Raw genomic sequence first — 26,459 nt, forward strand, 5'->3', positions numbered from 1 at the left:
ACATTCAAAAGTTTCATATTTCATTATGTATCAAGGGGAATGCTTACACTAGATGCTGAAAATGTATACATTAGGTAGATGCCATTTTCTATGGTATCTGAAATGAAAAAAATAAATTATCAGATCAAAGGTGAATAATAAATTTTCTGTTTTGTTTTACAGTTATACAATATAAGAAATTTGAAAAGTTGAGTATTATATATTAATGAAGCAAATTAAACAGATCATACTTTTATTTTTATAATTTTCTATTTGTCATATTTCTTTTTACATCATCATTCAGTTGTGTACAGTATTTGATTTCCCTCCCCCAGGTATAGTTCCCATATTATTCCCACCACAATAGCAGCCATGACCCATCAATACAGTCCCTTGTGCTCTTCCCTTTCCTGTTTTGACCCCTCTGCTTCCCCTTCTGCTGTATGCCATAGATGTATGGTCAGCTGGCAAGTTTTGCCTTTTTCATTTTGAATTAATATAATCAACTATGTGTAAACAAAATAATGCTGTCATTGTATTTTCTCATTAATGGTATTGACTGCATACTTGTCAATTCTAATTTTTCAAAGAATGCTAAATGATTTCTGGAAATTCAAAGAAAATAAAACTTTTATTTATGTAGATATATATAAATAAAGATAGATGATAGAGAAGGTATATATCTATCTATATATCACATGCATAGATATAGGAGATATATAGATATATGTGTATATATATGCCATTTAGATCACATATATGACATATATATAATTGAATATATATATAACTGAATATATATAATTGAAAACATCATTTTATTATGTTTTATTTCCTGTCTAGTTAACCATGCTACAATCAGTTTATTTTGGGAAGACATAGCACAAAACAATTTTAATTTGCATCTTTTCAATCCTTTTTTCGAAGTTGTATTGATTTGCCACTGATGAACATACCTATGTACTTTTGGGAGTACAATTTCAAGCCTCATTATGTGTACATGCCACACTCACACTATACCAACACTTCACAAAAACCTTATCACATTCCTAACCCTATCATCTCTTACTTTACTCCATCCTCTCTTTTGATCGGTATATTTTTCATAGAGTCTAAAACTTATTCTTCTTTTGTCAGTTTCTTTTCTTTGGTTATTTGCATTTTTCCACAAGTAAGTGAGGCCATGCTGTCTTTCAATTTCTCACTTTCTCACTTATTTCACTTAGTATAATCTGTTTTTTTGTTCCTTTCCCCTAAAGTGCAATTTCATCATTTCAAAGAGCTGAGAAGTATTCCATTAAGTATATATATTCCATATATAATATGCTTTGTATATAATATATAATATAAGATATACTATATAATATATGTTATAAATGTATGAATATATATATTTGTCCATTCATCTGTTTTTGAGCATTTAGATTGCTTCCAATTGCTTCCATGACTTGGTAATTGTGAATAATGCTGCTATGAATATGAGTACATAAATCTTTTCATATTAGTGTTTTCATATTTGTTGGGTAAATAACTAGAAGTGGTATTGCTGGTCATGTACCCACTGTTTTTTTTTTTTTTTGTAGGAATCTCCACACCAATTTCCAAAGAGGAGCTCCAAGTTACATTCCCACAAATAGTTGACAAGTGTTGCTTTTCCTCCAAATCCTTGATTCCAGTCATTTGGATATAAGCCATTCTCACAGGGGTTAGTTAATATCTCCTTGTGGCTTTGCTATGCATTTGCCTTAAAATAGGTGATGCTGACCATTTCTTCATGTGCTTAAAGGCTGTCTGTAAATCTTTTTTGGAGAAGTATGCATTTAAGTATTTTGTGCATTTTTAAATATAATTTGGAACTTAACTCCTTGTTGTGTAGATGACATATAAATATCTTCTCCTGGTTAAGAGGTAGTCCTTTTGTTTTTGTGTTGTTAACATTTATTGTAAAAAAAAAAAAGTTCTTTATTTACATGTGGTTATATTTGTTTATTTATTTTGTTTGTTTCCCTTACCATTTGGAGTTGAGTCCTCAAATGCTAAGGTTAATGTACACAAGCAAATTTCCTATGTTTATGTACTTTGTAGCTTCAGGTTTTATATCAAATTTTTTAATTCAGTTTGAATTTATTTTGGGGTATCTATTTAAGTGATAGCCTGGTTCTATTTTCTTGTACATGGCTTGTACATGCAAGGTTTTCCTTTTTGTATTATGTGGCCATGGTTTCTTTGTCATAAAATAACTTTCCATTTTTTTTTGTGGATTTAATTCAGGGCTCTATTCTATATACCATTGGTCTGTATTTCTGTTTGTTATACTAATACAATACTGCTTGAATTACTATCATTGTGTGGTAGAGTTTGAATCCCTGAAGTCAGTGATTGTGATACTTCTAATTTTCATCATTTCTTTCTGGATCATGGAGTAATTTGGATCTTTTGTGCTTCCATATGAATTTTGCAATTGTTTGTTCTATTTTCTTGAAGGATGTTTTAAGGATTTTTGATAGGTATACCACTGAATCTGTAATTGCTTTATATTAACGTGGCCATTTTAACAGTTTTTATTGTTGAATCCATAAACACATGGTATCCTTCAATTTTTTTGTGTATTTTATTTACTTATATAGTGTTTATAGCTTTCAGCTTATAGATCTTTCACCTGCTTTGTTAATTTACTCTGGGTTATTTCATTTTTTTTTTGTTTGTTTTATTAAGTGGGACTTTTTCTTCATGTCTCATTTTATTTACTAATTCATTATTTGTATGTGAAACAACAGATTTGTGTGTACTGATTTTGTATCCTCCCACTTTTTTTTCTTGCTTTATTATTTCAAATAATTTTTCATGGAGTCTTATAGATTTTCTATCTATGTTATCATGTCATCTGTGGATAGTTGTAGTTTCACTTCTTTTCCAAATTGAATAACTTTTTTGTCTTCTTCTTATCTGATTTCTCTGGCTAGTACTTGCAATAATGCTGAACATAAGGGGTGACAGTGGACATCCATGTCATGTTATTTATCTTAGATGAGTAGCTTTCAGTTTTTCAAAATTGAGTCTGGTGTGGTTGTGAATTTGTCATATATGAACTTAATTATACTGAGATAAATTCATTTATTTTCATTTTATTGAGAAGTTTTATCATAAGTGGTGTTGAATTTTGTCAAATGACTTGCACCATTTATTGTTATCTATTGATATAATCATGATTTTTATCTTTTTTATTACTTGTTTGAATGATATTGATTGATTTGAATATTTTAAACCAGACTTGCATTCTCTATAATGAAATCCACTTAATCATGGTGAATGATACTCTTAACATATTGCTGCACTCTAGTTAATGCAGCAACATTTTGTTGAGTACATTTGCATCCATATTCATCATAGATCTCAGTCTATTTTTTCTGTATTGTATTTTTTTTATTTAGGGAATGAACGTGTTAATACAGAAGTTTATACCCCTGAAACATATGAATTGTTGTAAATCAGTGCTACTGCATAATATATAACGCAATTTAAAAATATTAACATAAGTTGTGATTGGGAAATATAATAAGACAACGAGTTTCTGTACCATTGTAGGGTAAATGATTTTCAGGCTTTTCTGCCCTCCCACCATTAGGACTGCATGCCTGATAGCAGGCACCTGAATTTTGTTACACTGTTATATTTAGTTGTATTGTTTACTTCTGTGGGTCATGACTGCAGTATTTATATTCCCCAAGAGAAGAAGAGATAGGGGAGAGGGAGAGAGAGGGAGAGGAGAGGGACAGGGGCTGGGGGAGGGAGTGAAAGAGAGAGAGAGAGAAAGAAGAGACGAGACAAAACAAGACAAAACAAGACAAGACAAGACAAGACAAAACAAGACAAGAAAGAGCCCAGTAAAAAGACAAACCCCTAGCCAGGCTCACAAAGGAAAAAAGGGAGAAAGCGCAAATAAACAGGATCATAAATGAAAGAGGAGAAATCACAACAGACACAGCAGAAATCAAAAGAATAATCAGAAACTACTATGAACAGTTATATGGAAACAAGTTCAACAATCTAGAGGAGATGGACAAATTCCTACAACTCTACAATCACCAAAGCTAAATAAAGAAGAAACAGAACACCTAAAAAGGCCAATTACAAGCAGCGAAATTGGAATGTTAATCAAAAACCTACCCAAAAACTAAAGCCCAAGACCTGATGGATTTACAAATGAATTCTACCAAACATTCAGAGACTAATTAGTGCCTATCCTTCACAAACTCTTCCAAAAAATTGAGAAGGAAGGGACAATACCAAACATGTTCCATGAAGCCAACATTACACTAATACCAAAACCGAACAAGGACAACACAAAAAAGGAAAACTACAGGCCAATCTCCCTAATGAACCCTGATGCAAAAAGCCTCAATAAAATTTTAGCTATCAGAATCCAACAATGTATCCATAAGATAATTCACCACAACCAAGTAGGATTCATGCCAGGGACACAAGGATGGTTCAACATCCAAAAATCAATCAACGTTATCCAACACATCAACAAAAAGAAATATAAAAACCATATGATAATACCAACAGATGCTGAGAAAGCTTTTGACAAAGTGCAATACCCATTCATGGTAAAAACACTTGAAATTCTTGGGATACAAGGAACATACATCAACATCATAAAGGCCATATACATATATGACAAGCCAACAGCCAGTATCATTCTCAATGGTTAAAAGCTGAAAGCATTTCCATTAAGATCTGGAACAAGACAAGGATGTCCACTCTCACCACTGCTTTTCAATATAATACTGGAAGTCCTAGCCAGAGCAATAAGACAAGAGAAAAACATACAAGGAATCCAAATAGGAAAAGAAGAAGTCAAACTATCACTATTTGTAGATGATATGATAATATACATAGAGAACCCCAAAAACTCCACAGAGAAACTTATTCAACTCATCAATCAGTTTAGTAAACTGGCAGGATACAAAATCAACATGCAAAAGTCAGTACCCTTCCTATACACAAACAATAAATCTGAAGAAGAAATCAAAAAAACCATCCCTTTTTTTATTGAAACAAAAAAAAATCAAATATTTGGGAATAAATCTAACAAAAGAGGTAAAGGACCTATACAAAGAAAACTATAAAACACTGTTAAAAGAAATAGAAGAAGACACAAAGAAATGGAAAGACATCCCCTGCTCACGGTTTGGAAGAATAAACATTATTAAAATGGCCATTCTACCAAAAGCAATATAAAGATTCAATGCTATTCCAATAAAAATCTCAACGTCTTTCTTCAAAGAAATAGAACAATTATTGATGAAATTCAATGGAATCACAAAAAACCCCGAATAGCCAAAGCTCTCCTGAAAAAAAAAAAAAAGAAGGGAATGGAGGCATCACACTCCCAGACTTCAAACTATACTACAAAGCCATAATCATCAAAACTGCATGGTATTGGCACAAGAACAGACACACAGACCAATGGAATCAAATAGAAAATCCACAAATAAACCCACAGATTTATGGTCAACTAATCTTTGACAAAGGAGCAAAGACTATGCATTGGAGCAAAGAAATTTTGTTTAATAAATGGTGCTGGGAAAACTGGGTCACTACATGCAAAAGAATGAAGCTTGACCACTACCTCACACCGTACACAAAAATCAACTCAAAATGGATTAAAGAACTAGACATAATACCTGAAACCATAAAATACATAGAAGGAAATATAGGCGAAACACTACGTGATATGCACATCAAAGACATCTTTAAAGACACATCACCCAAAGCTATGATAGTGAAGGCAAAGATAAACAGCTGGGACTACATCAAATTAATGAGCTTCTGCACAGCAAAAGAGACAATAACAAAAACAAAGAGAAACCCCACCGACTGGGAGAACATTTTTGCACTCAACACTGATGATAAAGGACTGATCACAAAAATCTGCAAAGAGCTGATTTGACTCAACAAAACAAAGAAAATAATCCAGTCAAAAAATGGGCAGAAGAGCTAAAAAGAAACTTCTCTGATGAGGAAATGCAAATGGCCAACAGGCATATGAAAAAATGTTCAACATCACTTGTCATCAGGGAAATGCAAATCAAAACTACCATGAGTTACCATCTTACACCAGTGAGAATGGCACATATTAAAAAAAAAAAAAAACTAGCAACAACAAATGTTGGTGAGGATGTGGAGAAGAAGGAACTCTTCTACACTTTTGGTGGGAGTGCAAACTGGTCCAACCACTATGGAGAGCTGTGTGGAGATTTCTTGACCTGCTAAACATAGAGCTTCCATATGATCCAGTAATTCCACTCCTAGGTATTTACTCAAAGGATACAGAAACATTAATTCCAAAGAGCACCTGCACCCCTATGTTTATAGCAGCACTATTTACAATAGCTAAGCTTTGGAAACAACCCAAAAGCCCAAAAGTAGATGACTGGATCAAGAAGATGTGGTACATATACACCATGGAATATTACTCAGCATTCAAAAAAGATAAACACATGCAATTTGCAGCAACATGGATGGCGCTGGAAGGGATCATGCTCAGCGAAATAAGCCAGAAAGAAAAAGAAAAATACCAATGGTCTCACTCATAGCAGGAGTCTAGAAAACTTAAATAAGGAACCAGGAAATGAATAACTGTAAGAAAGTGAAAATCAAAATCAACCAAAAACTATGAACAAGAGACACTCTGTGGCGGGTGAGGGGTGGGGAGGGGAGGGATTGGGGTCAAAATAAGGGGGTTGCAATTGTATGGGGAATATAAAAATAAAATTTATTTTAAATAAATATAGAAATATATAAATCACATCTATAGATACCATATTATGATTGATTACATCATGTTCCCTCCTTATTTAACCATCTTCTTATAAAAAGGAAATCATCATTTTTTATAATTAGAAATGAATATATATATGATAATATCTTAGCAATGGGAAATAAGATAATACTTCAAATCAAGTCCTGCATGCTACTAATAGTGAAATCTCAAAAGGATTATTTAATTAGTGATTAAGAATAATTTCATTCTACTGAAATCTACTGTTCCTGAACTTCTTTTATACACTAAATGTTTGAAACATACTTTCATGGGATATATCATTTAGCTGTAATTATGCTTTGGGTATTTATGAGAGCAAGAAGGATGTGTTGGTGTATAGTGAGTAAAGGTAATTAGTTAAGAATAGTTGTGTGTATTGAGTGTGTGCATATGTGCATACACATGCACTCACACAAGTCATGGTAAGAGCTCTAGGTCTAGGTAAAGACTGACTACTAGTTATGTAAAATGGAGAATCATTAGAGGTTTTTGAACAATAGTCTGACATTTAGATTCCTCTTTTAATGGAATTATTGTAAATAATGGGAAAGGATATTGACAATTTTATAGACTCATAAACCATAAAGAGCTATTGCAGATTTTTAAATAAAAACAGTGATGAGTGGTGGAACTGATAAGAGAACCAGGTCAAGAAAAAACCTGTAGGAATTACTAGGTTTATGGCATCTTGTAGAAATGAAATTACTATCAACTCACAAGAGGAAGACTCTAGGTAGAGAAGATATACTGTGGCTATCTACAAAAATAAATAAGGAAACAAAATTAAGATATATTCCATATTTTAAATTTATAAAAGAGCATGCTATTAGATAGACAGACAGACAGACAGACAGACAGACAGATAGCTAGCTAGATAGATATACATACACTTATGTGTGTGTGGGTGAGTGGGTTTGAATTACATGTTAGAGTTAAGTTAGATTAAGTTAGAAACATTTGGATGTTTCATATATATTTTAAGACAAAGTATATTCACCTGAAAAATTTTTAGCTGAAATGAATGCTAAAGTTCTTTTTGTATGCAATAAATCAAATACTAAGAAAAATCTATTAAAAGACATGGGATCAAAATCTTAATAAACAGGGCCTCCCTAGTGGCGCAGCGGTTGAGCGCCGGGTTGCGAAGATGCCTGCAGCCTCTGCAGCGCCAGTTCGACACCCCGGCTGCTCCCAGGCCACCAGGGAGGGTCCCGCATGGTGCACAGACCTCTCCTGCTGCCTGCAGCTCCCCTCAGCAGTGTACTTCGGTCCTTCTGCCTGCTCTGCTCCCCACTCTGGCTCTGGTGAATTCTCTCACCCTCCCGCGCTTCTGACTGTACCCAGTGCTTGTATAAATAAATAAAAAATAAATAAATCTTTAAAAAAAACTTAATAAATACAATATATGAGGTTAGAAGGTTAAATGTAAATGACTAATTAACTCTAAACAGATACATTGGCTATGACATAAGTACAACTAGCAGAAAATGGCTCATTTTTATTATTTCACTGTACTAACTTTGCACAACTGGATCAATAAATTACATTATAGGCATTTTAAACTGGAGATATTTTTGAAACATTTATATTCTAAAACCATAAATGTGAACAAACATATTACTTAACTAAAAATTTAGAGTAAAAACTAGTCTTAACCATTTAAACTAGATGAAAATATGATGTAATGTCTGTATCTGTGAATTCATTAACTATTTTAATTAAAATAACCTCAAAAAAGTGCTTATTCTTGTCAAAGACTTTTTAATTGAACCCATAGAAAAAATAAATAATTAAAGCAATGCTAACCCTTTGTAAAATAATCAAAATCACTTAAATCAAAAATAGAATTTAGGCCCTCCCCTGATGGCGCAGCGTTGAGCGCTGGGCTGCGAAGCTGCCCATAGCCTCTACAGCACCGGTTCGAACCCCGGCCACCGGCGAGGGTCCCACATGATGCGCAGACCTCTCCTGCCACCCGCTGCTCCCCTCAGCAGTGTATTTCAGTCCTTCTGCCTGCTCTGCTCCCCGCTCTGGCTCTGGTGAATCCTCTCACCCTCCCGTGCTTCTGACTGTACCCAGTGCTTGTATAAATAAATAAAGAAAAAGAGACAATAACAAAAACAAAGAGAAACCCCACCAACTGGGAGAACATTTTTGCACCCAACACTAATGATAAAGGACTGATCACAAAAATCTGCAAAGAGCTGATGAGACTCAACAACAACAAAGAAAATAATCCAGTCAAAAAATGGGCAGAAGAGCTTAAAAGAAACTTCTCTGAAGAGGAAATGCAAATGGCCAACAGGCATATGAAAAAATGTTCAACATCACTTGTCATCAGGGAAATGCAAATCAAAACTACCATGAGATACCATCTTACACCAGTGAGAATGGCACATATTAAAAAAACTAGCAACAACAAATGTTGGCGAGGGTGTGGAGAAAAAGGAACTCTTCTGCACTGTTGGTGGGAGTGCAAACGGGTCCAACCACTGTGGAAAGCTGTGTGGAGATTTCTGGACCTACTAAACATAGAGCTTCAATATGATCCAGCAATTCCACTCCTAGGTATTTACCCAAAGGACACAGAAACATCAATTCCAAAGAACACCTGCACCCCTATGTTTATAGCAGCACTGTTTACAATAGCTAAGCTTTGGAAACAACCCAAATGCCCAAAAATAGATGACTGGATCAAGAAGATGTGGTACATATATACCATGGAATATTACTCAGCATTCAAAAAAGATAAACACATGCAATTTGCTGCAACATGGATGGCGCTGGAAGGGATCATGCTCAGCGAAATAAGCCAAAAAGAAAAAGAAAAATACCGGATGGTCTCACTCATAGCAGGAATCTAGAAAACTTAAATAAGGGACCAGGAAAATGAAGAACTATAAGAAAGTGAAAATCAAAATCAACAAAAAACTATGAACCAGAGACACTTTTAGGGGGGCGGGGGCGGGAGGGGAGGGATTGGGGTCAGAATGGGGGGCTGCAATTGTATGGGGAATATAACAATAAAATTTATAAAAATAAATAAATAAATAAATAAATAAATAAATAAATAAATAAACCAGTTTGCATTCCCACCACCACCAACAACAACAAAATAGAATTTGAAATTAAAAACCCTGTTTTTTTTTTTTTTTTTTTTTTTTTTATGGGACCCTTGCCAGTAGCAGGGGAACCAACTGAAGCTGCAGAGGCTGTGGGCAGCCTCGCAGCCCAGTGCTAAAGTGCTGTGCCCCCAGGGGAGGCCCCCAAATCCTGTCTTTTTTGATAGATGTAACATTTATATCAATAAAGGCAAAATTTTCATTATCATAATGAACATTTTAAAAGCATATCATTTCAAGACATACCTTTAGTTTCTCCATCATCCCAGAAAAAATCTCCATTTGCTGCGTTATTTTCATCTAATGCAACTATAAGTCCTAGAGCATTCTTCCGGCTGTTAAGTTTGGGTACATAAATAATTAACAATAAATGTATTGTATAGAAATATTCAATAAATAAGACTATTTTGATCTGATTTGTAGAGTTCCACATTCACATGAGACCATTGATATTAGTAAAATCCATGCTTATTGTTATTCTAATTCAATAAGAAAAATAAATTATATAATTAGAAAATACATTATAGTAATAAATACACAACACTGAAATTCTTGGTAACTAAGACACCAGCAAAATTGAAACCGTATCACAATAGTTAATTCAAACAAGAAAATTTAAATATATCTTAATGTAGCATCTATTGGGCTATATCTATATACAAAATAAGGGAAGTACAATTTTTAATGTTCAGTAGAGTATCAAATATTCTTATAAATGAAGCTATTTCTATGCTGAAAAGTGAGATATGATCTATATTTTTTTCTCAGTTATAAATCACTATAGTTGTTATTTTATTTTATTTTTTTAAGATTTATTTACTTATACAAGAACCAGGATACAGGCCAGATGCGGGAGGGTTCACCAGAGACAGAGCAGGGAACAGAATAGCCGACTGATTGGAATACACTGCTTTGGGGAGCAGCAGGCAGGACAGGAGAGGTCGGCCATGTCATGAGGGATCCTCGCCAGCCGGGATTGAACCCGCTGCAGACAGAGGCTGTGGACAGCTTCACAGTGTGGCGCTCAATGGCCTGTGCCACCAGGGGAGGTCCAAATCACTATAGGTTTTGAACTCAACTATATAGTTCAGGAGAGTGCTCTGTATAGTATATATTTCTTCCAGCTCGCACTGCAAAAAGTGTGAGTTTCTCTTGTTCAATACAGCTCTAACCAAACTTTTTGAGAACACAGTCATGGAACAGTTACAAAATAAAAAGAATATATTCTAGAATGCTAAAATAACTAAACACTAACATTTATTCATTTTTTGTTTGTTTGTTTCCTGCCATGAAATACAAATTTTGGAGACTATGGAACTTATTATGGGATAGACCCTATTATTATTTTGGAGACTGAAGTTAAGACCTTGCCTTCACAGAGTTTATACCATAGGGATTAAACAAAAAATAGTAAATGATATAATTTTAGATGATTCATATTGTTATGAAGTAAACATAGCAGTGGATTTGTAGGGTGGATGACTATCTGTTGGAGTGTTGCTGAATTTGGCAAAAAATAATGGATTCAATAGAATACCTTTCATGCCTACGCACCCAGAGGTAATTATGTAAGATAGAGCACCAGAATTTTCAAATTTTTTAAAAAATAATTCTGGAATTTTTCCTTTACTGGAAAATTCAATATTTTGTCTTGTCAGTTACATAATCTGAACTATCTACATCATTTATCCACTTAAAAATAACACATTTCAGGAAAAAGCAGCACAACACGATGGTTATGTATTGAGATTCAAATATGTTTAAAATTGATGTGCATTACTATTAATTATATACCTTACATTGATAGTTTATATTTTATTAAAATCAAAAATTATCGGGCCTCCCCGGTGGCGCAGGGGTTGAGACTGGGTTGCGAAGCTGCCTGCAGCCTCTGCAGCGCTGGTTCAATTTCCGGCTGCTCCCTGGCCACCGGAGGAGGGTCCCTCATGGCACGCAGACCTCTCCTGCCGCCCACTGATCCCCTCAGCAGTGTACTTCGGTCCTTCTGCCTGCTCTGCTCCCCCCTCTGGCTCTGGTGAATTCTCTCACCCTCCCGCGCTTCTGACTGTACCCAGTGCTCGTATAAATAAACAAATAAATAAATAAATAAATAAAAAAACAAACAAATAAATAAATAAATAAATAAATAAATCTTTTAAAAATAAATAAATAAAACCCCTCCACTTAAAAAAAAATCAAAAATCATCTTTCATTAAAAACATTCTATAAAGAATTTCATACATTTTGTCATAGGAAATAATTTGTAATCTAATTATGTTCTCTTTTATTTTTTTGTCTCCCCCCCTTCCCTCCTTAGGCAGAACAAGGAATATGGCATCTGCCATTTTTTATGGAGTTGTCTCTGTCACACAACTGCTATAGTCTCCTCTGTTCCTTGAGCAGGATTCCAAACTGCCTAGAAAGCTTTCTAACTTTACATTGGAATGCTTGACTCCTCCTTTTGTTTCACTTCTTAGCCCAGAACTCCTTTCTTCAAACTGGACTTCTCTGATAATGCCATCTAAAAGATGCCCTGTCATGTTGCTCTCAATCACTCTGTTTATTTCTGTAACTATATTATGAAATTCTACACTTCTCATTTATTTATTCATTACATCCCTCCTTCCTACAACGAAGACTCATTATGTCATCATTTTTTAAAGATTTATTTATTTATATAAGAACTAGGGTACAGGCCAGATGCGTGGGAGGGTGAGAGGATTCACCAGAGACAGAGCGGGGAACAGAACAGGCAGACAGACTGAAATGCACTGCTGAGGGGAGCAGTGGGCATGGCAGGAGAGGTCTGCCGCACCATGTAGGACCTTCGCTGGTCGGCAGGGATCAAACCAGCATTGCAGAGGCTACAGACAGCTTCATGGCATGGAGCTCAACTGCCTATGGCATGAGGGGAGGCCCCTCATTATGTTATTTTTTATGTATTTTATTTAGTGAACTACCATTAATTTACATCCTTTGTTCATTTTTCACAATAGGATTTTCTTACACACTTAGGTGTGGTTATCATAGTTTTCCCACCACCAACCCTCCATAAATCTCCACCACAGCCATGAGGCGTCCAGGGGTGGAGGGAGGAATGAGAGGTAAAGAGGATGATGAGCACAAAAGACTATAGTCTCCTTTAACTAACAATTGTTTTTTCTTCATTTTCAAATTTATTTCTATTTTGTATGCACAGAAGAACTAGGGTGTAGCCCAGATGTGTGTGGGGGTGTGTGTGTGAGGATTCATCAGACAGAGTGGGGAGCAGAACAGGCAGACTCACTGAAATACACTGCTAAGGGGAGCAGCAGGTGAGACAGGAGAGGTCTGCTGTACTATGTGTGTTAGCTCGCTGGCTGGGGATTGAACTCATGCCACAGTGGCTGGTGATAATTTGGTAGAGCTGAGGGTGTAACCCCTGTACCATCACAAAGGCCCAACAAAAATTTTAATAGTATACAAAATAATTGTTTGTTTTTTTTGTTTGTTTGTTTGTTTGTTTTGTTTGTTTTTTTTGTTTTTTGAAATCATGAGGCTTATAGTTAAGAACCCCTCTGTTAGGGGGAAACGATGTTCTGAGCTAATCCCATACAGGTTTTGTGGACTCCACCCCCACTCCAGACCAAAGCCATCAAGACATTGGGAAAGACAAATCCCGTCACCACCAAAGGAAGGTGGCTGGGACCTGAGGGTGGAGTTGGGCAGCCAGGTTGGGTATAAAAACCAAACACATGGGCCTTAGGGTCCCTCGCTCTGTCACTAGCCTCCTGGCTTCACGGCTCCTGGCTTGCGGCCAGCTCGCAGAGTGCCATTTGGGATTCCAGATCAGCAGATCGGGTAGGAAGCATTTAAAACTTAGTCTCCCATTTTTCTCCCTGAGTTGTACATTCCCTCATTTGCCCTTCCCTTGTAAATAAACCTTTTATTAATCTTTCCTATGTGCCTGCAGTAGAGCATTGATAAGTCCTTGTAAGCGCGAGGGTGAGGACCCACAGTCAGGCACCCGTTTTGTATCGGTGCTGCCCTATAACACCTCTATATGCCAAATATCTGGTGAGAAAACTGAACAAAATATTTTATTCTTTCTTGTTAATTTTAATTGAAGTAATATTGATTTTTAACATTATATAGCTTTGGGAATATTGCATTAGAAAACAATATAGTATATGTTACTTTAGCTCACTACTAAATGTCTATTTCCAAAAATGTGAAGCATTAAAACAGACTACATGTCATATTTCAAGTAATGATTTTTAATTTTACCTTGCAGTTGTAGTTACATCAGGCTGTTGAATGGGAAGAATATAACCTCCTCGAATATGTAATCCTATTTTGTCTCCTGGAAGGTACATATCAACACGTTGTTTTCTCCATGGCCTTTTTGCACCCTAATATTTGGAAATTAAAAAAAGTTTTTTATTATTATTAGTAAAGATGTTATACTCATTTCACAAGAATTATAATTTGCACATAGACATTTCTTTTTTATTTTAGTAGATAATTCATCTAGGTGGATATTAATATATTGAGTTTTTTTAAAAAAATATTTTCATTTATGCATACAAGAGCTGGGGTACAGGCCAGAGATGTGGAGGGTGAGAGGATTCATCAGAGACAGATTGGGGAACAGAACAGGCAGATTGACCAAAGTACACTGCTGAGGGGAGCAGTGGGCAAGTAAAGAGAGGTCTGCTGCACCATGTGGGTTGCTCACTGGCCAGGGACTGAACTCATGCTGCGGAGGCTGTGGACAGCTTCATAGGTTGTGTCTTAATTCCTTGCACCACCAGGGAGGGCCTAATATATTGTTTTCTAACTTCAAAAAAAAAAAAAACCCTCATATATGTGAAATGATTTAATACCTGTCTTCTCCTTGTTTCATTTAGCATAATCCTCTAGGTCTATCCATTTTGTCACAGATGGCAAGATTTCACCTTTTTCTGTTAATAGCTAAATAATACTCCAGTGTGTATATACTTATATACACCCCACACCTTCATGCTCCACTCATGCGTGTGATAGAGAGAAACAAAAACAAAGATATACAACAAAAACCAAAACAAACCTTAGAAAACTGACTATAGATAGATTTGAGGTAATCAGAGGGGAAATATGTGATCATGGAACAGAGGTATTAGGGATCCTAATGGGTGATGGTGGAGAATACCATGCGTTTGTGGTAGGGTGATATGGTAACATACATCTGAAGAGGTGTGAAGCTATACCTCAAAATTAAATAAAGGGTTGTTAATCAACATACCTCAATAAAATAATAAAACAAAAGTAAAAAAATCAAAAAAACTATCAAATTACTATAGTTTAAACATGGGATAAAATATTATATAACTTTAAAAATGAATGCAGCATACTTTTTTTTTCTCATATGATGAAGCGCTTGTTAGTATATATTGTTACAAAAAAAAAAAGAATCAAGTTAAAAAAGATAATAAACCAACAGACATAACTTATATTTTCAGTTTATGGAAAACAAAAGGAAAATAAGATCAACTGCTCAAAAAAATAAATAAAACAACATAGAGAAATCCATTTTTTCTTCTACAAATAGTTAACAATTAGAAATTAGTAGTTTTAACTAAAAATAAGCTTCTCCAAAGAGGAAATGCCAATGGCCAACAGCATATGAAAAAATGTTCAACTTCACTTGTAATAAGAGAAATGCAAATCAAAACTACAATGAGATACCATTTCATACCAGTACATATTACAAAACACATATTAAAAAAACTAGCAACAAAAAATGTTGGCGAGGGTGTGGAGAAAAAGGAACTCTCCTGCACTCCTGGTGGGAGTGCAAACTGGCACAACCACTATGGAAAGCTGTGTGGAGATTCCTCAACCTACTATGATCCAGCCATTCCACTCCTAGGTATTTACCCAAAGGACACAGAAACATTAATTAAAAAGGGCACGTGCACCCCTATGTTTATAGCAGCACTATTTACAATAGCTAAGCTTTGGAAACAACCTAAATGCCCAAAAATAGATGACAGGATCAAGAAGATGCGGTACATATACACAATGGAATATTACACAGCAATCAAAAAGATAAACTCATGCAATTTGCATCAACATGGATGGAGCTGGAAGGGATCATGCTCAGCAAAATAAGCCAGAAAGAAAAAGAAAAATACCGGATGGTTTCACTCATAGCAGGAGTTTAGAAAACCTAAATAAGAGACCAGGAAAAAGAATAACAATAAAAGAAAAAAATCAAAATCAACAAGCAACTATAAACCAGAGACACACTACGGGTGTTGGGGGGAGAGGAGGGATTGAGGTCAATACAAGGCAGGTGCAATTGTATAGGGAATATAACCAAGATGAAAATGCATACATTGTGCAAAAATGAAAAATGATGTAAGAAATATATAAAAAATAAAAAGAAATAAAATAAAATAATGAAAGTAGTTCTTTTTTCCATTCTTCATTTGATTTATGGCTAACTAGTTGTAGGATTATTATTTTTAAATAGGTTTCTATAAAAATAAAGGATTTGTTAAATAAGTTGTAAATTTTTTATATTAGTTTGTTTAGTAAATATAAACAATTTGCAAAGTAAAGTCTTTTAAAAAGAATACATCTCAAAAGAGCTCAATTAAAAATGTTGGTTGTGTATGAATTCTAAGTTGTGTTTTCAAGATAGAATTTAAGATGCATTCCAAATATTGAAATGTACCCGATAAAAACAAATGTTTAAGAGTAGCTTAATACTTATGTCTTCTGACAATTAGATAAATATATAGAATAGAAAAAAACAAAATAAGCCACCAGTCTTTCCTAAATTCTCCCAACCTTTTATATCCACAATTAAAATGTAATATAACTATAGAAAGATAAATTTATATTAATTATATGTAACAAAATGAATACTGACACAAACTTTTATACATTTCTCAAATTTGATTTTTTTAATATCAAAATTTTAGAAATACATATGCTGTGTATTTGGAGTTAAATTCCATTCACATTTTTCACATTATGATATTTATAAGCCTATTTTTAAACTAATGTTACTTACAGTTTCATAATCATACCAAGTGGCATCAGGAATGTATGCACTCACTTTATCTGCTCCCTAAAATAAAGCAAGGTAATTATCAATTATATATACATATATATGTTTGTAGTTTTTACTTCAATAATTAATAAAATAGAATATCTCATCAAAATAAAGTCCAGTTTTCATATTCACTGAACTAAAATTTCTTTGTATTTTTATAATTCAATATTTTCTATGACTAGGATACAAAATACAATTTGTAGTTTTAGAGAATATCATTATATAAAACTTACCAAAACAAAAATTGAAATCAATTTCAGTGATAACTAAAATAATGCATAGAGGCATTTGTATTGTTATAATCTACATTGTAATTGTGAATGTGAACACATTTATTTCTGTATATTTCCATGGACCTATAGACTTTACTAGATAAAGACAACTCTCTCATTAATTTCAATATATATATCTCAAGGGAGGGCTTTTTTTTATATTTACTTTCGATTCCATAAATAGAACTTTCTTCTTAAAATGAATACTTATTTTACACAATTTTTCTCCCCAGTTACATATTTATTTGAAATACAAATATTTATTTAATATTTTTGTCATTTTTCAAAATTTCACCTATATTTGGCAGTTTGAAATAGTCAATTAACATCTATTACCCAGATATTTTTGTAATTTAATATAGATTTGGCTAAACAAATTTCCCTTTAAACAATGAATTTGTTAAATTTGTAAGACCTACCTGCCTCAAGACAGGGGTAATAAGTAATGCAGGACCCCATAAGAACTGAGTATCCTCAATCCAGCTGTTGGTATCACTATAAAACCTAAGAACAATGACAATGTTAGCAACATAAAATGTAATTTTTTTTAATCTAACTTTCCAATTTTGTTTATCTTTTCAGTTTTTCCCTGGGAATTACTATTAGTTTTAATTGTATTTGATTTTTTTGAATATGTAATTTTTGCATACTACGGTTCATCAAACAAGACAGAATAAATAAGGGAGGGAGACAGGAATGGAGGAAGAGGTAGAATAAAGGAGAAAAGAAATTAGTTCATTTAATATTAGAAAAAACCTATCATGTGATAATTTTATAAATGTATCTTATCTGCAATAATAATTATTAATTTTCCATTTATTTTTCCTATAAGATTATTTAATAAAGTTCCAGAAATCTTTCTAGTTCTACTTTTTTTTTTCCATTTAAATGTTTTCATGATGAATTCCCCTTTGATTTGATTAGTCACGTTTTGTTTTAAAAATTTTTGTGCTATTTTATTTTTATTGAAGTAACACTGAGTTTAAACAGTATATAAGATCCAGGTGTGCATCTCTGTAAAGCAACATAAGTATATACTGCATGAGGAACGGTCTTGCTTTGGTCAAGATATACAAAAGTAAGCAAAAGTCACTGATTTCTAACAAAACAATAGTCTTTATTTAAGGTGATTTTCGCAATTTATACATGTTTTCCAAAAATGTATATTTAATTTTACTCATATAATATCTCTAATGTTTTCTGTATATTTCTTTTAAGTTTTATTTAGTTCTCACATTTCTAGCTTAATATTATCTAATCTACCAAATTTATTGTATTTTGTACTATCATCCTAGAGCCCATTACATTATTTAAACAAATGTAAAAATAAGCAGCAGAAACCTAACTGGGATATCTTTATTAAAGTCACTAATTTTTCATTAGACTTCTAAATATAATTTGAAAGGTATTTAAATCATTGAACATAGTACTCACTCATGAAGAAATGGCCTTGCCACTGTTTCTCCAAACACATGGGCTTTATAAAACAGAGTATAGAGGAAAGGTAACAAGGTGTAACGAATATTCAAGTAGTGCCTTGATGAATTAACCAAAAGAGAATCCTGTCCAAAAAATGCTGGGTCCTGATGCTATGGGATAAAATGAGAAATTGAATAAAATACCTAAAATATGAATGAAAATTAAAATAAAGGTGCTTAATCTATTTTTGAAAAGCACGCATTCTGACTTTATAAAAAAACTCTTCATCATCAAAATATAAAAGTATTTATAGTTTCTTGCCTTCATTTGGATATATGCTTTATTAAACTCTAAACTCTATTTTAAAGTCATCAAAATGAGGGTGCTGTCATTGAATAGGCAATTCCACAATGAAGGGTCATACACGTGTACAAACTACAAGGAACAACAAATGAGAAATACTCAGAATTTTCCAGACACTGGACTAAAATACATAGTTATATCTAAACTTATAACCAAATAGTCTATGTTAAATGAAGAAAATCATAAATGTTAAGAGGAAGTTATTAAGGAAAGTAAAAGGAATTGTGTTATATTTTCTAGGTAACACACAAGGCCAGCTGCACTATCTTTAGGAAATGTGAACTCAGTACAAATACAGTAAATCCATCCTGAAACAAGCATTTCTTATTTTGTAGCAAGCTTATATTTGTGTCCCTATCTTCACCGGACCTTACACATTAAGTTTAACTAATCCTATGATACCATTCCAATTCTTGTTTGATTGTGCTAAAAGTCTGATCTACTAACAATGTCTTACACTTGCTTTTTTATGCTTCTCAGCAAACTCAAATATTGTCTTTTTTTAACTGTTTCTTTCATAGTTACACAAGAATCCAGAGCTTTATGTAACCAATGTGGACCCAAGTGATGGGAAATAATGTACTTTTTACTAATACACTTTATTTTCTGGTAGTGCTGGGAAAGCCACAGAGTTCAAGACCATGTTCTACAGATGTATACATAGTGTTAAATTTGTTATTAAGGCTGCTACTTGCAACCATATTTTTGAAACTGTCTTTAATAAAAGGTATGGCCTCAGGCCACCCTGGTGACCCAGTGGGTTGAGTGCAGAGCTGTGAAGCTGTCTGCAGCCTCTGCAGCATGGGTTCGATTCCCTGCTGGCCAGGGAGATTCCCACATGGTGCAGCAGACCTCTCCTGTGGCACCCACTGTTCCCCTCAGCAGTGTTTTCGGTCTGTCTGCCTGTTCTGTTTCCCACTCTATCTCTGGTGAATCCTCTCACCCTCCCACACCTCTGGCCTGTACCCCCAGCTATTGTATAAATTAAAAAATAAATCTTAAAAAAAAAATAAAATAAAAGGTATGGCCTCAAAAAGTTTTTAAAAAATAAAATGGACAGGGCCTCCCTGGGGGTGCAAGGGGTTAATTTAATCACAGCACTGTGAAGCTATCCACAGGGTCTACAGAATGAGTTCAATCCCCGGCCTCCAGGGAGCTACCCACATAGCATAGCAGACCTCTCCTGTCTCCCCGGCTGCTCCCCTGAGCAGTGTATTTCAGTCAGTCTGCCTGTTCTGCTCCCCACTCTGCCTCTGGTGAATCCTCTCACCGCCCACACCTCTTGCCTGTACCCCAGTTCTTGTACACATAAATAAATAAAGCTTAAAAAATAAAATAAAATAGACATATCTCCTCTATCTCATTTAAAGGTAAGATGACAAAAATATTTTAGCAAGAATTTTTCACCTTTTTTCAGTAGATGTAGTTATTGGCTACAATTTTCATGCCTCCCTGTAAACCTCCCCCCCAATAAAACACTTTGCTATGTAAATTGGAGCCCCGACCACTAAAGGTAGGAGGTACTTTCCTACTACATAACTTTGTGTTTTAACTATGTGATATTCTGGCTGACAGAATCTTAGTTAAAGTGACACACGCAGCCTAGTGAGAGCTCCAAATGTGTTTGTCTAGAGAGTAGAGCTGCCTGGCCAGTCTCCAGATTTGCAACTTGAGGATAGATCAGTTGACTCTATGTTAAAGTGAAGTGTAATGAGCCTGCTTGCTCAGATCTTCTACTGGGGGTAAAATAATTACCTGAGGAAACATTACTTCATGGAATTCACCTTCCTGTTTTTCCAGAAGCTTTCTCTCCCTTTGACTGTTTCCAACTAATCAATAAGCATCATGGGAATATTACTCATGCTTATTCTTCACAGATAAAGGACTCATCCAATGTTCAATCTTGTCTTGATGACTCTTCATCGACCTGACTGAAACTTCATTGCACTGGACTGCAGTGTGTGAACATCACACCTCTTTCAGTCTCCCTTCATCTGCAGCAGGTCCAAATCTGAATAGCAATCTCAAGTTTCTCTCTCCTTTCAATTCTCCCCTCCCTTTATCCTACACAAGCATTTCACCAATAAATCTCTAACATGTTTAGATCTCTCTTGGAACCTGCTTTTGGGATACAGGAATGAATATTGGTACAAGAATGATATGTATTCAGGTTCTCCTATTAATACAAATTTCTTGAAAATACCATTTAGGTAGATTAAGAAGTGACTAATCTCCATTTTGTGACTTTAACTTCTGTTCTAGCAAACCATTTTCCAGGCTGTGCTGCATTAGCTTTCCATTTTCAGAAACAGAATTAAGGCCCTATATTTAACCAATTTGTGAACAATGAATGAAATCTTAGCCAATGAGCACTTAATTGACATAATAGTTTCATTTGCTTTTCCCATTTCCTCTGAAAAATGTTCCAGTCAGAGTTCACAGCAAGCTAGACTCTCAGTTCTGGTAGAATGACTCAGAATATGTTAGTACTTCAGCTCCCAAAGATGCATGTTTTAAAGGTGACTTTTATTATTTCCAACCTGTCATTCTTGTTTGCTTATCATAGAAAGACACTGAGCTTTAATTTGCAAGTGTCTTTTTTCCCCCATATTTTATTTCATTGTATCTATTCATTTTTTTAATTATTCCAACTTATCTTCATCTCTAATTAGTAACTCTTTATTACATGCAAATGGCCTAAACCTGCAATTGTATTTAATTTCATGGTTTGTTTCATGAAAAAACTAGAAATCCTTAATAACATAGTATTTTTTATGAAAGAAAAGTTATATGGAACTTACATAGCTGGAATCCAAGAATTTATACTCTAAAAGTTTGGGTTTTAGTTTAAAACATAATTGATAAACTTGAATGCAATTTAGGTTTACATAAAAAATGTTGTGACTACATTATTTTTTCCTGATTTTCTTATTATTTTAAAATAAACATACTTTTAGAACTTGAAATGAAGACTTTTCATTCTTATCCAGTCTCATGATACAAATTTCAGGTCATGTCCTCTATAAATATGAATAAGTACATTTATAAAATAGAGTTATGTTTTATCTTAAAATATAGAAAAGAAAAGGCATTTACTTGATATCCTTCAGCATTATGGTTTCTGGAAAATGGATAAAATGCCCCAAGTTGCATCCATCTCCTGCAAAGCTCTTCTGTGGTTTCAGCCACAAATCCACATATATCTGCTCCAACCTAAAAAAACAAATAGATACATAAATAGTTATATATATTGCAAAGATTCTCAAAATTGCACAGAGGATCACATTTTATGTCTCATTTGATTAAGTTTGCATTTTTTTATTAAAGATTTATTTATTTATTTATTTATTTATTTATTTATTTATTTATTTATTTATTTATTTATTTATACAAGCACTGGATATAGTCAGAAGTGTGGGAGGGTGAGAGAATTCACCAGAGCTAGAGCAGGGAGCAGAACAGACAGACCGACAAAACACACTGCTGAGAGGAGCAGCCAGTGGTAGGAGAGGTCTGCGCCCCATGTGGGACCCTCACCCGAGGGCTGGGGATCCAATTGGCGCTGCAGAGGCTGCGGGCAGCTTCGCAATCCAGTGCTCAACCACTGTGCCACCAGTGAGGCCCTAATTCTGCATTTTTAAATATCCTTTTAGTTGTTCAGCTTCATATATACATCCCTTAAATAGCTGCTTTATTTTTCATTTTTGCTACACACTTGCCTCTAATTACATTACTCTTTTCTTCATTGTCTCTTTTTACATTTTCTTAGCCTTATGCATAAAATTTTCTTTGATCTGATTATTATTAATTCCATGTATAAAGTAATTTTTATTAGAACTGCATTAAAATATTTTATTAAAACTGTATTAAAGGTGATTTTTTTTATTAAAACTATTGCTCCTGAATCCAAAACTCAACCCCCCTGATTTTTCCTGATTATACTGCTGTAAGAGTGATATAGTTAAAAAAAAAATTATCTTTCCCATTGAGTACCTATATAAACTTGCTACCCTTTTCCTTCAAAGACCTTCCAGAAAATGAAAATGATGATAATTAATCTAATATTTAACCTTACAAGTATTTAGTTTTCTGAATTGTATACATGTGTCTATAAGCAACATATGGAATTTCTTTACATACTTATTACTTTATATAAATAGAATGTTGTGTGAACTAAATTGTATTTTGTATTTTGTTTTTTTTTTCCCTCAAAGTATTAATTTTGTGAGACTTAAATATGTCAATGTTGCTCGAGATCTCTATTGTATATGGGATCCCTTGAATATAAAAAATTGGTATTTATTTATTGGTGAGTATGCAAAAATTATTTGATTATATGTGTAATGTATATAATTACTTTCTTCACTTACTGTAAATGTATATTGTTTAATCAAAACTGGCTCTAACCCTTTCTAAGCACAGTTGCAGTACATGAAAGTTCCTATTGCTCAATTTTCTTGCCAACTGATAATCAGACTTTCATTTTTACTACCCATAAACATGTGCATAACATTTTATTTTAAATTAATTAATAATAAATTAGTCCCCTGATCTTACATTATAGGTTTTTAATCTATCTGAACTGACTTTTTATATATATGTGAGAAATAGAGCCATTTCATTTTATGAATGGATAATCAATTTTTCACATGATTAGTTGATACTTTGCTCACTGTCATACAGTGATGATACTATCATTTAATAAATTTCTATTTTTGAAAAGATTTATTTTTATTTATTTATGTATACACAAGCTGGGGTAGAGGCCAGAGGTGTGGGGGGGAGATTGGGGGGCATGAGAGGATTCACCAGAGATAGAGTGGGGAGCAGAACAGGCAGATCGACTGAAATACACTGCTGAGGGGAACACCAAGCAAGACAGGAGAGGTCTGTTCCCCTGTTTAGTTATCTCCCTGGCCTGGGATTGAACTAGGCCACAATGGCTCACGATAACTGGACAGCACTGAGACTTTTTAACCCTGCTCTACCAGGGAGGCCCAATAAAATCTCTATTAATAAATGTACTTGTATCTTTTTTGGTCACATTTTTGAAAGATTTATTTATTTATGCATACAAGAACTGGGGTACAAGCCAGGGGTCTGGGGGTATGTGTGAGAGGATTCACCAAAGACAGAGTGGGGAGCAGATCAGCAGATGTACTGAAATACACTGCTAAGGGGAGCAACAGGCGAGTCAGGAGAAATCTATTGCTCCATGTGGATAACTCCCTGGCCAGGGATTGAACTCGTGCTGCCGTCGCTGCAGATAGCTTCATAGGTTGTGTCTTAACCCCTTGCACATGTTTTGATTCTTGCTTTAAGGGACTCCATAAATTCATTTTTTTATATTCCACAAACAATTGCAACCCCCTTATTTTGACCCCAACCCTCCTTTCCCTGCCCCCCCTATAGTGTGTCTCTGGTTCATAGTTGTTTGTTGATTTTTTGTTTCTTATAATTATTCTTTTTTCCTGGTCACTTATTTAGGTTTTCTAGATTCCTGCTATGAGTAAGACCATCCAGTATTTTTCTTTTTCTTTCTGGCTTATTTCGCTGAGAATGATCCCTTCCAGCGCCATCCATGTTGCTGCAAATTGCATGTGTTTATCTTTTTTTGATTGCTGAGTAATATTCCATGGTGTCTATGTACCCTATCTCCTTGATCCTGCCATCTATTTTTGGGCATTTGTGTTGTTTCCAAAGCTTAGCTATTGTAGATAGTGCTGCTATAAACATTGGGGTGCAGGTGCTCTTTGGAATTAATGTTTCTGTGTCCTTTGGGTAAATACCTAGGAGTGGAATGGATGGATCATATGGAAGTTCTGTCTTAAGTAGGTTGAAGAATCTCCACACAGCTTTTGTCATATTTGCCTATTTGAATCCCACAGTGAAATGTCATTGTATTATATCACTGCTTTAACTCAAAGGGCAAATTTTCATGCTTTATTGCATTTCTTGAAATTGTATTGTCTTCCACAGTAAGTTTAGAATAAGTTTTCATGTTTCCAAATGTCTTTTATAGGTTAAATTAGAATATCACTGAATTTGGATAATGGTATGGGAAGAATGCATATTTCAAATATATTGAGTTTTCTTATCCATAACCATGATATAGATTTGTTTACCAAAAATATTCTCAAAAATATTCTGCATTTATTTTTTAGTATTTTCTGCTGATTATTGCTTATTTTTTTAAGATTTATTTATTTATTTATACAAGAACTGGGGTGCAGGCCAGATGCACGGGACAGTGAGAGGATTCACCAGAGACAGAGCAGGGCACAGAACAGGCAGACTGATGAAATACACTGCTGAGGGGAGCAGCGGGCGAGACAAGAGAGGTCTGCCCTGCCATGTGGGACCCTCGCTTGCTGGCCAGGATCAAATCTGCACTGCAGAGGCTGTGGATGGCTTCATAGCATGGCACGCAACTACCTGCGCCACCAGGGGAGGCCCTGATTATTGTTTATTAATTGCTATAATAAATGTCACTATCTTAAAAACATTATGATATACTTATTGTTTTCTTCTACTTTGGAAGAATTGCTATAAATTGACCTTTTATTAAAATTTTCAGTCGCATTTGCATCTTGATTTTTTTTTTATTTTTTTTTTTTATTTTACCTCTAGAGACTTTGATGTATTTGTATTAATATCTCTACTGTTCAGTACTGACATTTTTTTTTTTTAAGAGTCATGTATTTTCATTTATTTATTTATTTGTTTGTTTGTTTATACATGCACTGGGCACAGTCAGAAGCACAGGAGGGTGAGAGAATTCACCAGAGCCAGAGCAGGGAGCAGAGCAGGCAGAAGGACCGAAGTACACTGCTGAGGGGAGCAGCGGGCTGCAGGAGAGGTCTGCGCACCATGTGGGACCCTCCTCCTGTGGCCGGGGAGCACCCGGGGATCGAACAGGTGCTGCAGAGGCTGCGGGCAGCTTCGCAACTCAGCGCTCAACTGCTGTGCCATCGGGGAGGCCCAGTACTGATATTTTCAACACTTCTGATTATTTTTTAATTCATGAATAACTTAATTATGTTTTTATTTATTACCAAATATTAGACTCTGTATGTGGGTTGCAACTTTTTACATTTGGTTGGTTTTCAGTTTTCATTTTATTCTATGAATTTAGTGCATATGAAAGAAGAAATTAATGAATTACTAATTATGGCTTCAATATATATTTTTTTAAAGAGTTATTTATTTACTTATTTATACAAGCACTGGGTACAGTCAGAAGCGCAGAAGGGTGAGAGAATTCACCAGAGCCAGAGTGGGGAACAGAACAGGCAGACTGACGGAAATACACTGCTGAGGGGAGCAGTGGGTGTGGCAGGGGAGGTCTGCTCGCCATGTGGGACCCTAGCCCTGCGGCCTGGGATCTAACG

At 34.6% G+C, this 26,459-nt stretch overlaps 1 protein-coding gene across 1 annotated transcript in view; it reads right to left on the minus strand.

Moving 5' to 3' along the window:
- SI (sucrase-isomaltase) overlaps positions 1-26,459 on the minus strand; it is a gene marked incomplete at both ends in the record, with an annotated part of 161,716 nt that overhangs the window by 93,492 nt on the left and 41,765 nt on the right. The window contains 7 exons of the mRNA XM_084232623.1: positions 48-97; positions 10,177-10,265; positions 14,197-14,321; positions 16,973-17,029; positions 17,706-17,790; positions 18,721-18,875; positions 22,165-22,281. Of these exons, the coding sequence (XP_084088749.1) occupies positions 48-97; positions 10,177-10,265; positions 14,197-14,321; positions 16,973-17,029; positions 17,706-17,790; positions 18,721-18,875; positions 22,165-22,281 (678 nt within the window). The remainder of the gene's footprint in view (positions 1-47; positions 98-10,176; positions 10,266-14,196; positions 14,322-16,972; positions 17,030-17,705; positions 17,791-18,720; positions 18,876-22,164; positions 22,282-26,459) is intronic.

This window comes from Talpa europaea, assembly GCF_964194135.1.
Source record: "Talpa europaea genome assembly, chromosome: 4".
Taxonomy (NCBI): Eukaryota; Metazoa; Chordata; class Mammalia; order Eulipotyphla; family Talpidae; genus Talpa; species Talpa europaea.